General features: G+C 44.0%; 1 protein-coding gene across 2 annotated transcripts in view; it reads right to left on the bottom strand.

Moving 5' to 3' along the window:
• stox1 (storkhead box 1) overlaps positions 1-18,049 on the bottom strand; it is a 57,383-nt gene extending 39,334 nt beyond the window's left edge. For both annotated transcript variants that reach the window (XM_072558026.1, XM_072558025.1), the window contains exons 1-2: positions 9,576-18,049; positions 1,533-6,174 (exon numbers count right to left, since the gene is read on the bottom strand). In XM_072558026.1, the coding sequence (XP_072414127.1) occupies positions 1,533-1,824 (292 nt within the window). In that variant the 5' untranslated portion in view covers positions 1,825-6,174; positions 9,576-18,049. The remainder of the gene's footprint in view (positions 1-1,532; positions 6,175-9,575) is intronic.
• Between the last annotated feature and the right edge of the window lie 1,342 nt (positions 18,050-19,391).

Here is a 19,391-nt window from a genome sequence, read left to right on the forward strand (position 1 = left end):
TCACCCCCTCTCCACCCCCTCCCGTCACCCCCCTCTCCACCCCCTCCCCCTCCCGTCACCCCCCTCTCCACCCCCTCCCCCTCCCGTCACCCCCCTCTCCACCCCCTCCCCCTCCCGTCACCCCCCTCTCCACCCCCTCCCCCTCCCGTCACCCCCCTCTCCACCCCCTCCCCCTCCCGTCACCCCCCTCTCCTCCCGTCACCCCCCTCTCCTCCCGTCACCCCCCTCTCCACCCCCTCTCCACCCCCTCCTCACCCCCTCCCCCTCCCGTCACCCCCCCCCTCCACCCCCTCCCCCTCCCGTCACCCCCCTCTCCACCCCCTCCCGTCACCCCCCCCTCCACCCCCTCCCCCTCCCGTCACCCCCCCCTCCACCCCCTCCCCCTCCCGTCACCCCCCTCTCCACCCCCTCCCCCTCCCGTCACCCCCCTCTCCACCCCCTCCCCCTCCCGTCACCCCCCTCTCCACCCCCTCCCCCTCCCGTCACCCCCCTCTCCACCCCCTCCCCCTCCCGTCACCCCCCTCTCCACCCCCTCCCCCTCCCGTCACCCCCCTCTCCACCCCCTCCCCCTCCCGTCACCCCCCTCTCCACCCCCTCCCCCTCCCGTCACCCCCCTCTCCACCCCCTCCCCCTCCCGTCACCCCCCTCTCCACCCCCTCCCCCTCCCGTCACCCCCCTCTCCACCCCCTCCCCCTCCCGTCACCCCCCTCTCCACCCCCTCCCCCTCCCGTCACCCCCCCTCTCCACCCCCTCCCCCTCCCGTCACCCCCCTCTCCACCCCCTCCCCCTCCCGTCACCCCCCTCTCCACCCCCTCCCCCTCCCGTCACCCCCCTCTCCACCCCCTCCCCCTCCCGTCACCCCCCTCTCCACCCCCTCCCCCTCCCGTCACCCCCCTCTCCACCCCCTCCCCCTCCCGTCACCCCCCTCTCCACCCCCTCCCCCTCCCGTCACCCCCTCCCCCTCCCGTCACCCCCCTCTCCACCCCCTCCCCCTCCCGTCACCCCCCTCTTCCCCCTCCCCCTCCCGTCACCCCCCTCTCCCCCCCTCCCGTCACCCCCCTCTCCCCCCCCTCCCGTCACCCCCCTCTCCCCCCCCTCCGTCACCCCCCTCTCCCCCCCCTCCCGTCACCCCCCTCTCCCTCCCGTCACCCCCCTCTCCCCCCCCCTCCCGTCACCCCCCTCTCCCTCCCGTCACCCCCCTCTCCCCCTCCCGTCACCCCCCTCTCCCCTTACCCCCCCAGCTCTCCTTTTCCCCCATCTCTTCTCTCCTCCTCCACCTCCCTCTCTCTCACTTATCCCACGTCCTCCCGTCTTGCCCCCTTGCTTTGTTCCTCTTCTCCTCCTTCTTCATCCCTCTCGTCCTTCCCTCTCCCTCGTTCCCCCTCCCCGTTCTCAATCTCCCCCTTTCCTCCACCCACTCCCCTTAGCCTACCCTTTTTTCCCTCTCCCCCTCCCATCCCTTCTCCCCAACACCCCCCCCTCTCATCATTGTACTTCTCACTGTACCCAAGTCTCTCTCTCCAGACACTCACCCATGGCTTTGATGCGGAATCCTCGGGGTGCCCTCAGTGCTCTCCGGCTCCAAGCTTCCCTCAGGACCTGTAGGTGTGAGGCGCTGCCACCGAGGAGCAAGACTGAGCTGTCCAGGCAGCCGAGGAGCAGGAGGCCGGATACGGCCTGAACCAGCCGCCCATCCCACACGTTGCGCCGGTTCTCCGCCTTCAACTGTGTCAGCAACTGCTGCCCGCTCAGGTCCGGCCTCGAGGCCGCTTCCCGAAGCCCCAGAACCATTGCCAGTGAGCTCCGGGCCAACTGCACCGACATGGTGGACCTTCTCGTCTCCACGATCCCGTTTCACGTTCCCTTCTCCGGCCTGAACGCTGCTGCCTAGCAACCGTGAGGGCGCGGCCAGTCGCTGTCAATCATCCGGAACCATAGTAACCGCGCGGGCAGGCTTCTGCCAAATTCATTGGAGATTCTGAGGTCGTTCCAGAAACAATTCAAAAGTCAGTGTATTCCTGATTGTTACAACTTTAGAAGGTAAAGTTGGCTTTGTGCAAATGCACTTGCAAATACACAACTGGTTAATAACGGTGAATGATTACAATGTGGAAAGTGGGCACCAGGTGATTAGTTCGAAAAAACAGTCACTGGATTTGAAACGTTAACCATTTCCCTCTCCACAGATGCTACCAGACCTACTTACTGAGTTTCTCCAGAAGTTTTCTGTTTTCAATCAGATCTTCAGCACCCGTAGTTCTTTGTTTTATTATATTGTGGAAATTGGTCAGATATTAGGGTTGAGGAAAGGGGTGGACCATTGGAAGCAATGGTACAGATTGTTCCAAATTGTGCTTATCCATCAGAATAAATTATTTTTACTATCTGTCTAATCAAATGTTGTCCCATAATTTTTGTAAAAGGCTGATGGCAATTCGATCCTGCTTGGCATCTGTCGCTGGGACATCTCGAAATCAGAACAATTAGATTCTATCAATCCATGAGGAAGAGAAGCATGATTAGATCATCCGGTTCTTCATGTCTGCCCTGCAGAGGTACTGTCCGATTTCCCATAGAATTGCAGGCACCATCTCCCTATTGTTCAGTGGAAGGATGTCAGTCTGACCGAGTTAATGAGACAGTACACATTATGAAAGGAAATGAGACAACATCGCATCATTGGCGCTCTCAGCCTTGTGGCAAGTTGAAGCCACACGAAGATGTTCCACAAGTCCAGGATGAGGGGGGATAGGTTTTGGGCGAGAGGGGAAAGATTTAAAAGGGACCTAAAGACAACTTTTTCACAGGGTATATGAAAGAGATGTCAGAGGAAATAGTGGAGCTGGTACAATTACATTTAAAAGGTAGCTGGATAGGTATATGATTAGGAAGGGTTTGGAGGGATTAATTAATCTGGGACTAGATTAATTTAGGATATCTGGTCAGCCTGGACAAGTTGGATAGAAGGGTCTATATCCATTCTGTACATCTCTTTGACTCTATAGTTGGGATAAGGCTGGTGCTATTGTACAGATACCTCTGGATCATGAGCCCATGATGACATAAGGCCATTATGTCAACCACGGTCACGGGGCTCATTTCATCCGGTGACCTCTTCCCACACTGCCTCCAAGCTGATCGTCCACCAGTCCCACACAGATTGCTTCTACCTCCTTCCAAAAATCCAAAAACAGCACTGCCCATTGTTTCAGTCTGCTCCTACCCCACATAACCCTTCTCTTTCTACCTTGATTGAATCTTTTCTCCTGTGGTCCAGTCCCTGCCAACGTACACCCGTAATTCCTCTGACACTTTACGCCAGTTTTGGAGTTTCCAGTTTGCAGGCTCCAGCCGCCTCCTCTTTACCAGCGATGTGCAATCCCTTTACACATCCATCCTCCACCAGGATGGTCTCAGGGCTCTCCGCTTCTTCCTGAAATAAAGGTCAGAATCATCCCCACTCACCATCACTCTCTCCCACTTGGCTGAGCTTGGCCTCACCCTCAATAACTTCTCTTTTAACTTTTATTTTCTCCAGGTCAGAGGGGTGGCCATTGGCCTCAGTTATGCCTGTCTCTTCATGGGTTACATGGAACATTCCTTGTTCCAGTCCTATTCTGGACCCCACCCACAACTCTTTCTTTAATGTATCGATGATATCATAAATGCTGCTTCCCTCTCTTGGCTGGAATTGGAAAAGTTAATCGATTTTGCTTCCAATTTCCACCCCACCCTCACTTTTACCTGGTCTACCTTTGACTCCTCCCTTCCCTTCCCTTCCTTGACATCTATTTCCATTTCTGCCACCAATATCCACTATAAACCCGACTTCCACAGCTACCTGGAAAATACATCCCCGTACCCTGTTTCCTGTAAAAACTCCATTCCATTCTCCCAATTCCTTCATCACATATGTTTTGATGAGGCAAACCTCAACAAGAGAGCCTCCGAATGTCTACCTTCTTCCTCAACCAGGCATTTCCCAGCACCGTTGTCAACTGGTCTGATTCATCTGCCGCACATCTGTCCTCACCCCTTCTCTTCCCTCCTGCAACAGCAATAGAGTCCCCCTTGTCATTACCTATCATCCCACCAACATCCACATCCAGCTGCCATTTCTACCACCTCCAGCAGGATGTGACCAGCAGACACATTCCCCTCCTCTTCCTTGTGCACCTTCTGCAGGGCCAGTTTCCTTCATGACACCTTGGCCCACTCTTCCTTCATTCCCAACACCCACCCACAGTCCCATGGCACCTTCCCCTGCAACTACCAAACGTGTAACGCTTTTACCTCCTCTGTATCCAAGGGCCCAAAAACATACCTTCCAGCGCAAGCTGGAAGAAAATACCTAATGTTCCCCTTAGGAAGACTGCAACCAAAATGGCAGAGGATAATGCGCTGTATGCTGAGATTATTGGGATGGAAGGTGATGGCCGGGGTGAGGGGGTTCTATCCTTTTTGCGGTTGGTGGGGTGGGGTTCAAGGGCAGAGGTGCAGGAAGTGGAGGAGATTCTATTTCAAGGACTGCAATTTCCCCTTCCACATGATTAACAATGCCCTCCACTTCCTGCACCTCTGTTCTTGGACAACACACCTCTAACCACATGGATAGAATTCCCCCTGGTCTTCAGCTTCCAACCCACTAATCTCCATATACAGTACATTATCCTCCACCATTTCCACCAACTACAATTAGACCCCACCAGCAGAGCTATATTTCCCTCCCCACCCCTATTTGCATTCCACAGAGACCATTCCATGCGTGACTCTTGTTTGGTCCATGCCTAACTCACCCTCCACACCCAGCACCTTCACTCGCCACCGCAAGAGGTAGAAAACCTGAACTCCCACCTCCCCCCTCACCTCTGTCCAAGACCCCAAAGGATCTTTTCACATCTGTCAAGAGATTTTCCTGCATATCCGAACACCTCATCTATCTGCTATCTTCCTTCCCATCTATCTGCACCACCCTCCCCTCCGACCTACCACTCTCACTCCAATTGCATCTACCTATTGCCTTCCCAGCTACCTTTCCCCACCCTGTTATTTATTTCTCAGCTCCCCAACCCCCAACATTCCTATTGAAGGGCCTATGCCCGAAATGTCGACTCTGACTCTTCGGATGCTGTCTGACCTGCTGTGCTTTTCCAGTGCCACACGTTTTGACTGTGCCTTCTGTAGTATTGGTTCTTTCAGTCACTAAGAATTTCCTGGCAGTGGACGAAGTCACTTCAGGAGTTTTACAGAAAGTAGGCAAGGCAAAGCTTTTGGAATTAACAAACAAGCTGGAGTTAGGGTTGCCTGTGTTGTGCAGTATTTATGCCAGGAATACCATTGAAATCTTTGGAAATGAAGCAGCTGAACAAGAAAAGAAAATGACAGTTTGAATTATGATTAAAAGGCAGTGGAAAAGAACAGAAAGGAAAGGAAGGCTCTAACAGAAGAAAGGGAAAGAGAGAAGAAAGGGAGAAAGAAGTACGGGAAAAAGAGTGTGTTTTTGAATTTCATAGGTTGAAACTAAAAACTCAGTCGACTTAAAATCATAGAATCCCTACAGTGTGGAAACAGCCTCTTTGGCCCATTGAGTACACAGTGAGCCTCTAACAGCATCCCAGCCAGACTCCCCTCTCCAGCCTTGTCCTGTAACCCTACATTTTTTCACTGATAATATACCTAACCATTGGCAATTCAGCATGGCAAATCCACCTAGCTTGCACATCTTTGGATGAGGATCTAAAAAGATATTTAAATAATTTACGTAAATAAGATTTATTTTCCAAGAAATACCATTGGATTAGCCTGTTGTCAATCGTGTCACCATATTACAGCTGATTGGACTTTTCTTGTAATTAAGAAACCTTTTCCTGGGGAACATTATTGGATTAACCTGCTGTAAATCATGTCACCTTGTTATATGTGATTCAACTTTTCTTGTAATTAAGGCTATACTATCTCTTAAAAAAAATATAAATAATGTGTAATTTTCTAATGTAATTGTGCCATTTCTCCACGGAACACAAACTTTTAACCTCTGTGTTGCTGGACAAATCCACGCTAGGCTGCCTTTATTTATTAAACTGGTAACCTTGCTTTAAACACACTATACTCCTATTGATTCTTTTGACTGATCTCGAACCAAGAGGCCCCTTTGGAGGGGTCTAGATCTTCATCCTGTGGATGGAAACGAAAGATTAGATTAGATTAGATTCCCTACAGTGTGGAAACAGGCCGTTTGGCCCAACAAGTCCACACAGACCCTCTGACTAATGCACCTAACCTTATGGGCAATTTAGCATGGCCAGTTCCCTGGACTGTGGGAGGAAACCGGTGCACCTGGAGGAAACCCACGCAGACACGGGGAGAATGTGCAAACTCCACATAGACAGTTGCTCCAGGGTGAAATTGAACATGGGTCCCTGATGCAGTGAGACAGCAGTGCTAACCAGACAGCCACCATTTCCCCTTTTAGCTTTCTACCTCATCTTAAATCTATGCCTTCTTGTTATTGACCTCTCTACTAATGGAAAAAAAAGTCTTGCTATGCCCCTCAACCTCACACAATCTCTTAGGTCACCTCCCAACCTTTACTGGTCCAAAGAAAACAATGTCAGCATGTCCAATCTTTCTTCTTAGCTCAGACCTTCCAGCTGAGTCAGCATCCTGTTAAACATTCTCTGCACACCCTCTAGTGCAATCACATTCTTCTATAATGTGGTAACCAGAACTGCAAGCAGTACTCCACTCTTGGGCCTAACTGGTACCTCACATACCACTCAATTTTCTTGGTTGAATTCCATTTGCTACTGTTTTGACACACCTGATAAGTCCACTGATTTCCACCTGCTGTTTATGGCTATCCTCTTCACTATTTGCAAACCTATCAACTTTCATGTCATCTGTGAACATCTCGAATATGCCTCCTTCATTTAGGTCTGAATCATTAACTTAAGGAGATTGGAATCCATGGTGGATGGTTTATCACCATGGTCAATACAGCTGTAGTACTGGAATATTTGCAACATATCTTACAGCTTTCACTATAATAAATTATTGTAATGGAAGCCATTACTGTTTAATGACATAACTGAGAAGGGACTCGAGGCATCTGTTCTTTATAAAATCAACAGGATTATTATTGCAGTGCCCCAGTTAAGTAGTACCAGTATTTTGGAAAAACTTAATGTCTTTTGTCTGCTGCCCCACCAGTATCTTCGTTTACTTCCTATCCAGAAAGCTCATATGGCTGGAGTCAAATGATACTATCTGTTCTATGTTATCCTTGAGGAATATTTGAAGATCCCTCAATTAGAGTTCAGCAGATTTCAGCCAGTTGGGAGCACCTTGCTGAAGATCCAAGATAGGGAAATAAAACAAGAGGCACTGGAGGAACACATAAAAGTGATTTGCTTGTTATGAAGTTAATAATTTAATGTTTTGCATATCTGGAGTCAAATGAAAGACAGAACAAATTTTGAAAAGACCCACCTATAGATACTGAAAAAGAAACCTAAAAACATTTGAAGAATATTATGTACAGTGAGATGCATCTAAGTTACGTGAAAGCACCCCTGATAAAGTTGGCTTTGTACAGCAACAGCATGTAGAGCCTCCAAAGTTGCCATCTTTCTTTCTCCTTTTCATTAACTATATGGTAAGTGTGATAAGGGCTGCACACTTAAAATGGAATGATGTATAAAACATATACTGGACAAATCAAATATGACTACTCTAGCTACCCACTCAGCAGTTCTAACAATATAAATGTCATTTGTAACAATATAAATACCAATTGTGTGCTTTTTCATTTTTTTAAAAAACGTTAACAGGACTTGCACTGCATTTCTGGTATGCTGATGTATGCAAGTTTCTGACCAAAGTCATAATCCACTTCAGAAAGAAATAAGCCTGATTTTCTAACAGAATAAAGACATTATGACAGTTGCCAAAACCAACTGTAAACTAATGGAGTAGAATCCTATTCTGTTAATGAAAATGGTAGAATCAAACAAAGCATAGAAGGCAAAAGGAGTGCAATCACATACTACTCTATAGTTAGAGATATTTGTCTTGGCACAATGCCTCAGTGACCTCCCTAAGAATTAGAATTCCTAGTGTGGAAGCAGGTCCTTTGGCCCAACAACTCCACACTGACCCTCTGAAGAGTATTTCACCCAAACCCATTCCCTTATCCTATATTTACCCCTGACTAATGCACTAACCTACACAATCCTGAACACTATGGGCAATTTAGCATGGGCAGTTTATGTACCAGTTACCATCTTTGGATTGTGGGAGGAAACCGGAGCACGTGGAGGAAACCCACACAGACAGTTGCCTGAGGCTGGAATCAAACCTGGGTCCCTGGTGATGTGAGGCAGCAGTGCTAACCACTGAGCCACATGCCACTCTGCTAACTCATCTATGAGCTACAAATTGAGAGATGTTACCAGCAATCTCACATTGAAGCCTAAAATTCATTAGTCGCATAGAAGTTTGGGTTGAAAGGGTCATCCCACAAGAGGGATCAAGTGGACCTGGCCTGTGCCTTGCAGAGTTCAGAAGGCTGAGAAGTGATCTCTTCGAAGTAAGGTACTGAGAGACTGTTCCCCAGGCTGAACAGTCTAAAACTAGGCAGTATACCTTCAGGATAAGGAATCAGTCATTCAATTCAGCAGAGAATACTTTACTTCACTCAAAAGATGTGAAGTTTGGAATTGTTTTAAACCACTAATTTAGCATATTCAAGGCTGAGATAAACAAATTCTTGGAATCTAATTGAATCAACTGTATGGGATTGGGCAGGAAAGTCGACTGAAATTGAAAGTTAACTATGATCTTAATAAAAAGCAAGGTAGATCTGAGGTTTGTATAGTTTCCTCCACTCCTATTTCTTTTGGAAGATTTAAAGCAAGTCACCTTTACACTGCAATCTTTTTTCACCTGTGGCTGTAGAAATTGAGATTTCAATGTGAACCTTCTTAGTGAAACATAGGCACCTCATACATCACACTAAAGTTGACAGGGGAAAGGTGTCCCTGAAGACTCTATATAGACTTGTTCATGGGCTGAGTGCTCCTGCTCTCTTCCCTCGTCCGACAGCTTAATTTATTCTAGTATCTCCCTTACTGCTGCAAATCATTTTCCATCTCAAGTGGTAGCTTTGCCATGCTAACTAGCAAGTATTTTTCTCCACCTTCAATGATTATTATTCCTTAGAGGCCATTTCAACCCATACAGTTCATAGCTCTCTTTGTAATACAAATCTAGACTGTCTCTCTATCCCCATTTATGCCCCCATCCAAGGTAGCCATCATGCTGATTTCACTATGTTTGAAACCAATTTCTTTTTAGTAGATTTAGGGTATTAAAGCAGTGCTTAGGACTGCAAGAGCAACCACATCCAAACCCCACAAAGTAAGTGAATAGCTCACCAGCTCTACAATTCACCACAAAATACTTAACCAGCAGCCAGAAAGAATAAACACCGGATTTAAGAAAAGTATGGGTATTTTTAGACAAATCAACAAGCACATTTTTAAACTGCAATAACATTGAGATTTCCAATGGCTGACCTTGTTGGTACCCAAAAGGTCCAGTCTGCTAAGCTTGAATGGCTTGGGGGTCCATCTCCTAAAGGTTATGATAGAATATAAAATCAGTGGCAGCCTGTGAGGAAATCTCAACCTACAAGAAAACCTGCTCCAGTAATTCCAATACCAGCTTTTGGGGAACTGATCAGCGGAGTATTGTATTGGACTCCTACCGAGATAAAAAGGGCTCATCAGTATCTTCTACCCATAGATTCCAAGATGACACTGGTTAGGCTACTTTTGGAATAGTGTGCGCAACACCCTTCTATAGGAAGGATGTTGTGAAACTTGAAAGGGTTCAGAAAAAAATTTACAAGAATGTTGCCAGGGTTGGAGGGTTTGAGCTACAGAGAGAGGCTGAATAGGCTGGGGCTGTTTTCCCTGAAGTGTTGGAGGCTGAGGGATGATCAAATAGAGGTTTATAAAAATATGGACATGGATAGGTTACGTAGACAAGGTCTTTTCCCTAGAGTGGGGGAGTCCAGAACTAGAAGGTGTAGGTTTAGGATGAGGGGGGAAAAATTTGTAAGGGACGTAAAGGCAACGTTTTCATGAAGAGGGTGGTGTGCGTTTGAAATGAGCTGCCAGAAGAAGGGGAGGAGGCTGGTACAATTACAACATTTTAAAACTCCATCTGGATATGAATGGGAAGTGTTTAGAGGGATATGGGCCAACTGCTGACAAAGGGGACTAGATTAATTTAGGATATCTGGTCGGTATGGACAAGTTGAACCGAGAGGTCTGTTTCCGTGCTGTACATCTCTATGACTCTATTTCCCCCAGAACAATCGGAATCAGTTAATGGTTGAATGGATAACTCAATTCCTCACACAATATGGACTCCCTACATGAGACAGCTAAAGTCTTCAGCATATCACCAACAGGCACAAGGGGCTTTGGAATGGTGCCACCATACCCTAAAGAGATTGGTCAGATCAAACTGCTGAATGGTTTCTTGACTAAGATAAAGGGCTGGGATTCGTCTTGTTTTCCACCCAGTGATTCACCAAATTAACCCAGCAACTTCAGTGCTTTGGATCAATTTATTGCTCCAAGTGGGAGGTTCTCTGAAACCGACCAGAAGAGGTTTTTGAAAAATGAAACAGAATGACTCAGTGGAAGGCAATGCAAAGCACCATGTGGATATGTCTCCATAAAGAAAAAGGGTAGTGCTGCGTAATTTAGAGCTCTCAGGTTATCGAGAAAGATAAAAGTTAAAAGAAAGCCTGCAACAGTTATGAACAAGTTAATACTGTAGAAATTTTCAAATTGTCCCTCAAAATAGTGGATGTTTTGATATTCATCTTTCACGATTCTAAGAGAGTCTGGAACAGTTCCTTTGGATCACAGGGGAGCTAACAAAACCCCACTAATAAAGAAGGTTGAGTAAAATCAGGAAATACAGACCAGTTAGTCTGGCATCGGGAGGGGAAAACCCTAGAGTCCATTATAAAAGATTTATAAGTAGAGAACCTGGAAAACAGTGACATGATTGGACAGAATCGACATGGATTTAAGAAAAGAAAATCACACTTTTGACAAATCTTTTGGAATTTTGTGAGGATGTAACTAGTAGAGTTGGTAAGAAACAGCCAGTGTATGTGGTTTACTTAGGCTTTCAGGATTTTTGATAAGGTTAGCATGTAAAATGAAAAAAACAATGAATTCAGGGTAGTGTACTGACGTGGAGAACTGGTAGCAGACAGGAAACAAAGAATAGAAATAACTGGGCCTCTTCCTGAGTGACAGGCAGTGACTATTGGTGGATTACAGGAACCGGTGCTTGGACCCCAGCTACTGTCAATATATATTAATGATTTAGATGAAGGAACTGAATGTAATATCTTCAAGTTGTCAGGTGGCACAAAGCTGAGTGGGAGGGTGAACTGTGAGGAGGATGCAGAGATGCCGTTAATGAAGCAAGCCAAGTGGAAAAAGTCAGAATGGGGAAGCATTGACAAATTGGCCAAATGAGCAGACACCCAGCAGATAAAATTCAATGCAGAGAAATATGAGATAATGCATTTTGATAGAAGAAACAAGGAGACACAATACAGGTTCAATGGCACAACTTTGAGGGGAGTACAAGAGCGGAGGGAAAAAGGGTTCACACACATATTTCTTATGATCATGAATCCATTGTTGATTGTTGGAAAAACCCATCTGGATCACTAATGTCCTTCAGGGAAGGAAACCGCCACCCTGATCTGGTCTGCCCTACATGTGACTCCAGATCCACAGCAGTGTGGTTGACTCTTATCTGCCCTCTGGGCAATTAGGAATTGGCAATAATTGCTGCCTAGTCAGCGATGCCCTCATCTCGTGAATGAATAAAAATAACAAACAAGGAAGTGATGCCATACCTGTACAAATCATTGGTCAAATCATATTTGGAGTATTGTGTTCAGTTTGGGCCATTTTATTTAAGAAAGCATATTAAATCCTTGGAGAGGGTTCAAAGGAGATGTACTAGAATGATACAGGAATGAAGATGCATTTTAGATACGAGGAAAGATTAAAGAGATTGAGTTTGTTCTCCTTGGAGCTGAAAGAGTGACCTTACTGAGGTATTTCACAATTATGAACAATTTTGATAGGGTAAGTGAGGATAATCTGTTACCACTAGTTGGTATGTCAGCAATGAGTGGTCATAATTTCAAAACTGTCAGCGAGAAAGCCAGGAATGAGATAAGGAGAAACTTTACTCAAAGTTAAGATTTGGAATGTGTCTAGAAGAGCGGTGAGGGCAGGTTCCATAGGAGATTTCTAAAGAACTGGATATATATTTGAAAGGGATGAAATTACAGGCCTACAGAGATAGGGCTGGAAGTGGGACCAGCTGGGTAGCTCTTTTGGGAGCCAGTACAGACATGGAGATCTCCTTCTATATTGTCGAATTCTGTGATTCTACGCCTCAGTGAGATTTGGACACGTTGGGTGAGTGGGCAAATGCATTGCAGATTAAGTATTATGATTATCCAATTGAGAAACAAAAACAGGAATGCAGATTATTTGAAAGGTGATAAATTGGGAAAGGGTAAACTGTAATGAGCCCTGTCTATTTTGCATACCAGTCACTTAAAGTCAGCATGCAACAGGCAATGAAGGCAACAAATGCTATGTCAGCCTTCATAGCTAAAGAATTTGAGTACAGGAGCACGTCTTTCTGCAATTGTACAGACCACAAGTATTGGTCTGAAGAAAGATATCCTGGCTATGAAGACAGTACAACAAAGGTTTACTAGACTGATACCTTGGATGGCGTAACTGACATTTGAAGTGACACTGGATTGGTTTGGATTATGTTCACTGACAGTTAGAAGAATAAGGCAGGATCTCATAGAAACTTATAAAATTCTAATAAAACTAGACAGGTTAAACATAAGGATGGCATGCATTCCTGATATCCAGGAAGTCCAGAACTAGACATTTAGGACTAAGGTGAGGAGATTTCTTCACAGATTTGCAAGAATGTGGGATTCTCTGCCACAGAAAGCAAAACATCGGATGTTTTCAAGAAGGGGTTAGATATCATCTAGGACTAAAGGAATCAAAGGATATGGGGAGAAAGCAGGGACAGGGTATTCAGTTGGATGCTCAGCCATCGCCATATTAAATGGTGGAGCATGCTTGAAGGGGCAAATGGCCTCCTCCGGCTCCTATTTTCCATGTTTTGATGAAAACCTAGAAGAATATAGAAAGCAGAGAGATGAAACTAAAATAAAGCAAATCAGGAAAACAGAAACATTGGCAGCACGGTTGTCTAGTGGTTAGCACTGCTGCCTCACAGTGCCAGGGACCCGGGTTCAATTTCTGCCTTGGGCAATTGTCTGTGTGGTTTACACATCCTCCCATGTCTGCATGGGTTTCCTCTGGGTGCTCTGGTTTCCTCCCACAATCCAAAAATGTGCAGGTCAAGTGAATTTGCCATGCTAAATTGCCCAGAATGTTAGGTGCTAGGGGTAAATATGGGGTAGAGGAATGAATCTGGGTGGGTTAATCTTTGGAGGGCCATTGTGGACTTGTTGGGCTGAAGTGCCTGTTTCCATACTGTAGGGAATCTAATCTAAAATCAAGCACAACCTAGTATAAGTACACTTGATGCAAAATATGTGGGGCAGGGTCTTACTAAGCATGGGATGATACAGTTCAAGGAGTGTGTGAAATATTAGATAAAATGAACATTAAGTGAGAGGAACTGTGGCAGTAATGACACCCTTGAAGTCGAATAAATCATCAAGGCTAGATGGATTATGTCAAGGTTACGAAAGAAAGCCAGGGAGGAACTAACATATTTTGGAGGGTCATTTTCGAATCCTCACTAATTATAGATGAGACACCAGAGGATTGGAGGTCTATTAGTATTGTATGATTGTTTAAGAGGGTGTGAAATAATTACAAAATGGTCATTCATCTCAAAGGTGGCAAACTATTGGAATCAATGCTGAGGGACAGGATAACTGTCACTTAGAAAGACACTAATTAAACAGTATTAGTCAGCATGGTTTTGCTAAGAGAGTTTTGAGTAAGTAACAAGGAGGATTGCTGAGGATAGTGAAGTTAGTATTGTCTACATAGGTTTTTGTAAGGCATTTGACAAGACACATTGCAGACTGGTCAGAAAAGTAAAAGACTGTGCGATAAAGGGGACTTGATGAGTGGATCAAAAATTAGTTTAGTGACATGAGTAAGGGCTGTCTTGCTTATCTTTTTAATTGTGGACTGAAATGAGAAAATAACTTTTAAAACAAAATATTGTTCAGGTATGATCACATGTTTTGAAAGTAAGTCATCGGATACTCATTGTAAACAGTATATACACTTGGTTGTGCAATTGACAAATGGAGCTTTGGTTGGCAAGCTAGCTAATTGGACTGTGGACTAGTGGCCAGTTATTGATGATGGAGGCCTTCTGCTTACCAACAACTATGTAATTGGGCTTTCAGGTCACTGAGCTACTTGGGGTTGTGATCATGATAGAGAACTCATTAGACCTTGTATTCGCCGCAATGAAAGCTATCTTAAGCCTGAAGAAAACCAATTTATTTGTCTTCCAGTAGTTTCTGTAAGTCATACATTTCAATTAATAAATAAGACACCTTTTATAAGTGTGAAGCAGTCAACCTGTGTCTCCTGAAAACCAGGGAAACATCCAGAAAAGGAAGTTCAAGAAGCAGCCTTCTGATCAGCACAAGAACAGTTTTCTGTAGTTACGATGCAGGGTAACAAGCAAAATCAAATCAGCCTCCCTAACACTGGATTCAAACATCGTAAAACTAAAATATTCAATGACTCAAAAGTTGTCCAATTGTTCCAAGCCAGACTTTACCAATAACAGCAGATCTTGGACACAAAGTTTATAACTTAACAATTTATTCTTAATACTATAACTTTGGCTTGAAAATGTCATCTGATTAAATTCTATGACTTAAAACCAATCTTCTTGGAACATAACTTCTACACTCTCTCAGACAGACAATTAAGGGATAAATTAAGAAGAATTGTAATTTGCTAGTTCAATTAAACTTTTTCAAATGATGGATAACAAACATTACTATCCTTGGCTAATAAGCTGTTCACTGGGATGTAACAGTAAGTCTAATTTTAAAGTCAAACTAGTTAAACACTTTTATTAGACTTATTGATATATTTTCTCACTTCTTACGTACTGGGATCCTTTTCTCAGAACATTTAACAATTCTTTAACTGGATGAAAAACAAAGTAAAAAAATAGGAGCTTGTCCTGAAGCTTCCAAAATCACACTGCACCTGCTAAAACCAGTCTTTTTTTTGAAAAAAGAAGAACCAATATTTTGTGTGGTTGGCTGGGTAGCACAGATTCTGCATGGAAAAATCAAATCAACATCTAAGTAGCTGCTAAACCTGCGCATGGCACCACTGGGTGCCAAAGTGTTTCTTAGGTTAGGAATTAAGTTGTATTATCTTGCAGGCCAGTCACCAACAGCAAACATCTACATTTGCTTTATCCCCTTTTAAAACACAGTTTGGACCAAAGGGCCTGTCTCTGTGTTGGAGGACTCTATGACTCTATGATATAGTGCTTTAAAATTCAACTCTTAGCTCCACAAGAAAAATTGAAAAAAAAAGGAAAATCACTGGTGGCCTCGAAATTGTGAGCAGATACCAATGAATTGCTTTCTTAGTTTGTCCTCTGCCCAGAACATTATTTCCTCTTTGCCTGTTTGAGTGTGTGCACAAAGAGGTGTTGTCAAGAAAATTAGAAAACTATTATGCAAGAAACTATTAGAGAAAACTTTTAAGGAAAAAATGAATTGCCATTTTGAGAGGCAAGGTTTGATCAAGGGTAGTCAGCATGTCTTTGTTACAGGGAGGTCATGCCTAACAAATTTGGCTGAAATTTTCAAGGAGGTTAGCAAAATAATCAGAAATTGCAGCAGGATCTTGATCAGCTGGCGCAGTGGGTCAAGAAGTGGCAAATGGAGTTTAATATAGATAAGTGTGAGGTCTTGCACTTTGGAAGGTCAAATCAAGGTAGGAGTTTTATGGTGAATGGTAGGATATTAAGGAGTGCAGTGGAACAGAGGGACCTTGGAGTTCAGGTGTATAGTCCTCTGAAAATGGAGTCACAGGTAGACAGGACAGTGAAGGCAGCTTTTGGCACCTTGGCCTTCAGTCAGGGCACTGAGCATAGAAGTTGTGAAGTTATGTTGCAGTTGTGTAGGACATTGATGAGACTGCACTTAGAGTATTGTATTCAGTTTTGGTCACCTTGTTATGGGAAGGATTATTTAACTACAAGGAGTCCAAGAAGAAATCTACCAAGATGTTGCCAGGACTCAATGGTCTGATTATAGGGAGTGATTGGACAAGCCAAGACATTTTCTTTAGCGCACAGGAGATAGGGAGGGGGTGCCTTATAGAAGCATATACAATCATGAGGGGCATGGATAGGCTGAATGCACTCAGCCTTTTTCCTGGGGAAAAGGGGTATCGAGGACTATAGGGAATCAGTTTAAGGTCCGAGGGGAAAGAATAAAAATGAAATGGAGGGGCAATTTTTCTAAAATAGAGGATAGTATGCAAATGAATGAGCTGCCATGGGAAGTGGTTGAGGTGTGTGGATTAACAACATTTAAAAAGCATTTGGCCAAATAAATAGATAGGAAAGGTTTAGAAGTGCAGGAAAATGGGGTTAGAATGGATGCACATTTTGGTGGGCATGGACCAGTTTGGACCAAAGGGCCTGTCTCTGTGTTGGAGGACTGTATGACTCTAAGTTATTCCAATGGAGCCTGCTACTTAAACCATTTCACTTGAAGATTACAGACATCACAGGAAAAAAAAAGTACAGTAACAGTGAATGCTGTCTCTCTTGGGTTTGAATTAACAAAAAATGATACCTGTTAGACATTAACTGTGTACATTTCTGCATACCACATTATAGGGAGGATATGAAAACATTGGAGAGTTCAGAAGGACGTGCAAGAATGGCTCCAGGGATAAGAAACTTTGGTTGTGAGGCTAGATTGAAGAAATTAGAAGTATTCTTCCTGGAGAGAGAGGCTCAGTGGAGATCAGATAGAGATTTTCAAAATCAGGAGAGCAGGATAGAGTAGAGTGGGGTAAACTGTTTCCGCTTTTAAAAGGAACAAGAATGAGAGGATGTAGATTTAAAGCAATGTGCAAAAATAGCAACGGTGATATGAGAAAAAATATTTTCAGTTAGAAAGACACGATGTGCGAAATGGTCCCTTTTTATACCATAATCATTGTGACGCTGAAAATCTCAAAAACAGTAGGAGACTGATTGTAAACTCCACAAAATAAAGTCACTGATTCAAGATTGGTTGAATCTTTGAGAATGAATGTGTGATTTTACTTTGCTAAAAGCAAATACCTACACTTTGGGGTATTGGCCAGGTTTTATATTGAATTTGATTTTATTTACTTAAATGAGCTGAACAACCTTTAAAAAGACTGAAAATTTTTTTAAATGACTAAATGATACAGTTCAAAATGGCTGAGCATTTACATCACTTCACCTTGCAAACTACATAGGAAGAAGTCATATGGTGTGGAAGTGGTCCACCAGATTAATCAGTTTGAATGGCCTAAATCTGAACCCCTCTTGAACATTCAGACATAATGTTAATTTTTAAATGCAGATACTATGTTCCCAAAATTTAAAACTTTAGCAGTGAAAGCCAACTTAAGTGTGATTTCCCATAGATATCAATATTAGGTTCTTGAAAACAACTTTTTGACTGAAAATTGAAATATAGTAGTACCTCTGAACCCACAGGGTTAATGTTCCAGGACCTACTGTGGAAGCCCAAAATCATGGATAGGATTGCACCCATTCATTTAAATGGGAAATGTACTTTCCTGGAGCCTCCTGGTCTCTGGATCTGGAACATCCCCCATATTATGTTTGGTCTGCGGGAAACTGAAACCGCAGAAAATGAATCATCAGATTGGGGGTGGGGGGGGGGGGGGGGGGGGGGGTGGGGGTGGGGGAGGTGCGCTCTACTGTGCTTCACAGTACGTTTCTACCTCAAGTAAAAGAAAGCTTCTATGAAGAAACCAAGCTTCTTCGCAGAAAGTTACAATACGTGTGGAAGGACAAATTCCCCAACTATTGTCGCTGTACTGAAGTACTGTAGAGTAAAGAATTATTTTAAAAAGGTTGCATCAGTTCCTCTGCTACTACAAAGAAAATTTTTAAAAATGACTTAAATACCCAAAGAGAAGATTATTTATAAAAATACAATGATCTTGACTGCACAGTACAGAAACAATGGCACTAAACCTAGCTGGACAACCAGAGGGCCTCTTGACAGCATGATGCAAAAAACTCAGTAATGCAACCAGAAAGGAAGGAAGATTAAAATGTGAAAAGATACTGTAAACAAGGCCAAAGGACATTAAGAAACAATTTAAAGACTTAAAATGAGGGGCCCCCATGCTCATGGGGACATGGCTCAATCTTTTGAATTTAAATCACTCTGGACTTGGGCTGAGGGAGTTCCATCAACTCGCTACTCTAATCAATGTAAATAATGAACTTGGAATGAGGACTGAAGACAATAACTGATGAGTTTGTGAGCGGAGGTCAGGCAAAAGCAAGCTAACTGTTAAAAATGACATTATTTTCCCATAGTCAGACCACAAAGACATAACAGTGTGACCCGTCTCCCTCCTTCTCTCCACTCTGCAAGTGTTTGCCTTACCTGTAACTGACCAGGTTGATGCAACCTAAACAGCTGCTGACCTCACAGGAAAAATGAAAATCTTCCATGTGAAAAATGGTCTCTCTGAAGACTCCAGAAAAATAACTAAACATGGCACAAAGCCATTCTTCACATTAAACTACAGGATCCATATATAAGACTGACTTTATTTAGGAAACGCAAAAATCTTATAGCAACCTGCATTTGAGGGTGTCTTTTTCTCTCAGGTGCACATGACAGTGTGGACTGGAACACTTTTTGATTTTTTAAAAAATCTACCTAGTGTTAAGGACAATGTGTGTTATTTCATTTTTCCAGAACTTTCAAAAGATTGTGTATTTTGAATACTTGAAGAGTTAAACACTGACCAGATTGACAAAAATAATTTTAAACATCTGCTGCAGTCCACCCAGAGGACAGCTATTTGTATCTGGTTGTAATGCATACAGAATAGTTTCCTAAATCAAAAAGGAATCAGGCTATTTTGGATTGAGTATATGCAATAAAGAGTTAATTAGGGCAGCAGTTACTTGGGAAGTCCACAACTTGCAAGTTCCCGAAGTCACTAACCATCCTCACTTGGGAT

This window comes from Chiloscyllium punctatum, chromosome 38 (assembly GCF_047496795.1).
Source record: "Chiloscyllium punctatum isolate Juve2018m chromosome 38, sChiPun1.3, whole genome shotgun sequence".
Taxonomy (NCBI): domain Eukaryota; kingdom Metazoa; phylum Chordata; class Chondrichthyes; order Orectolobiformes; family Hemiscylliidae; genus Chiloscyllium; species Chiloscyllium punctatum.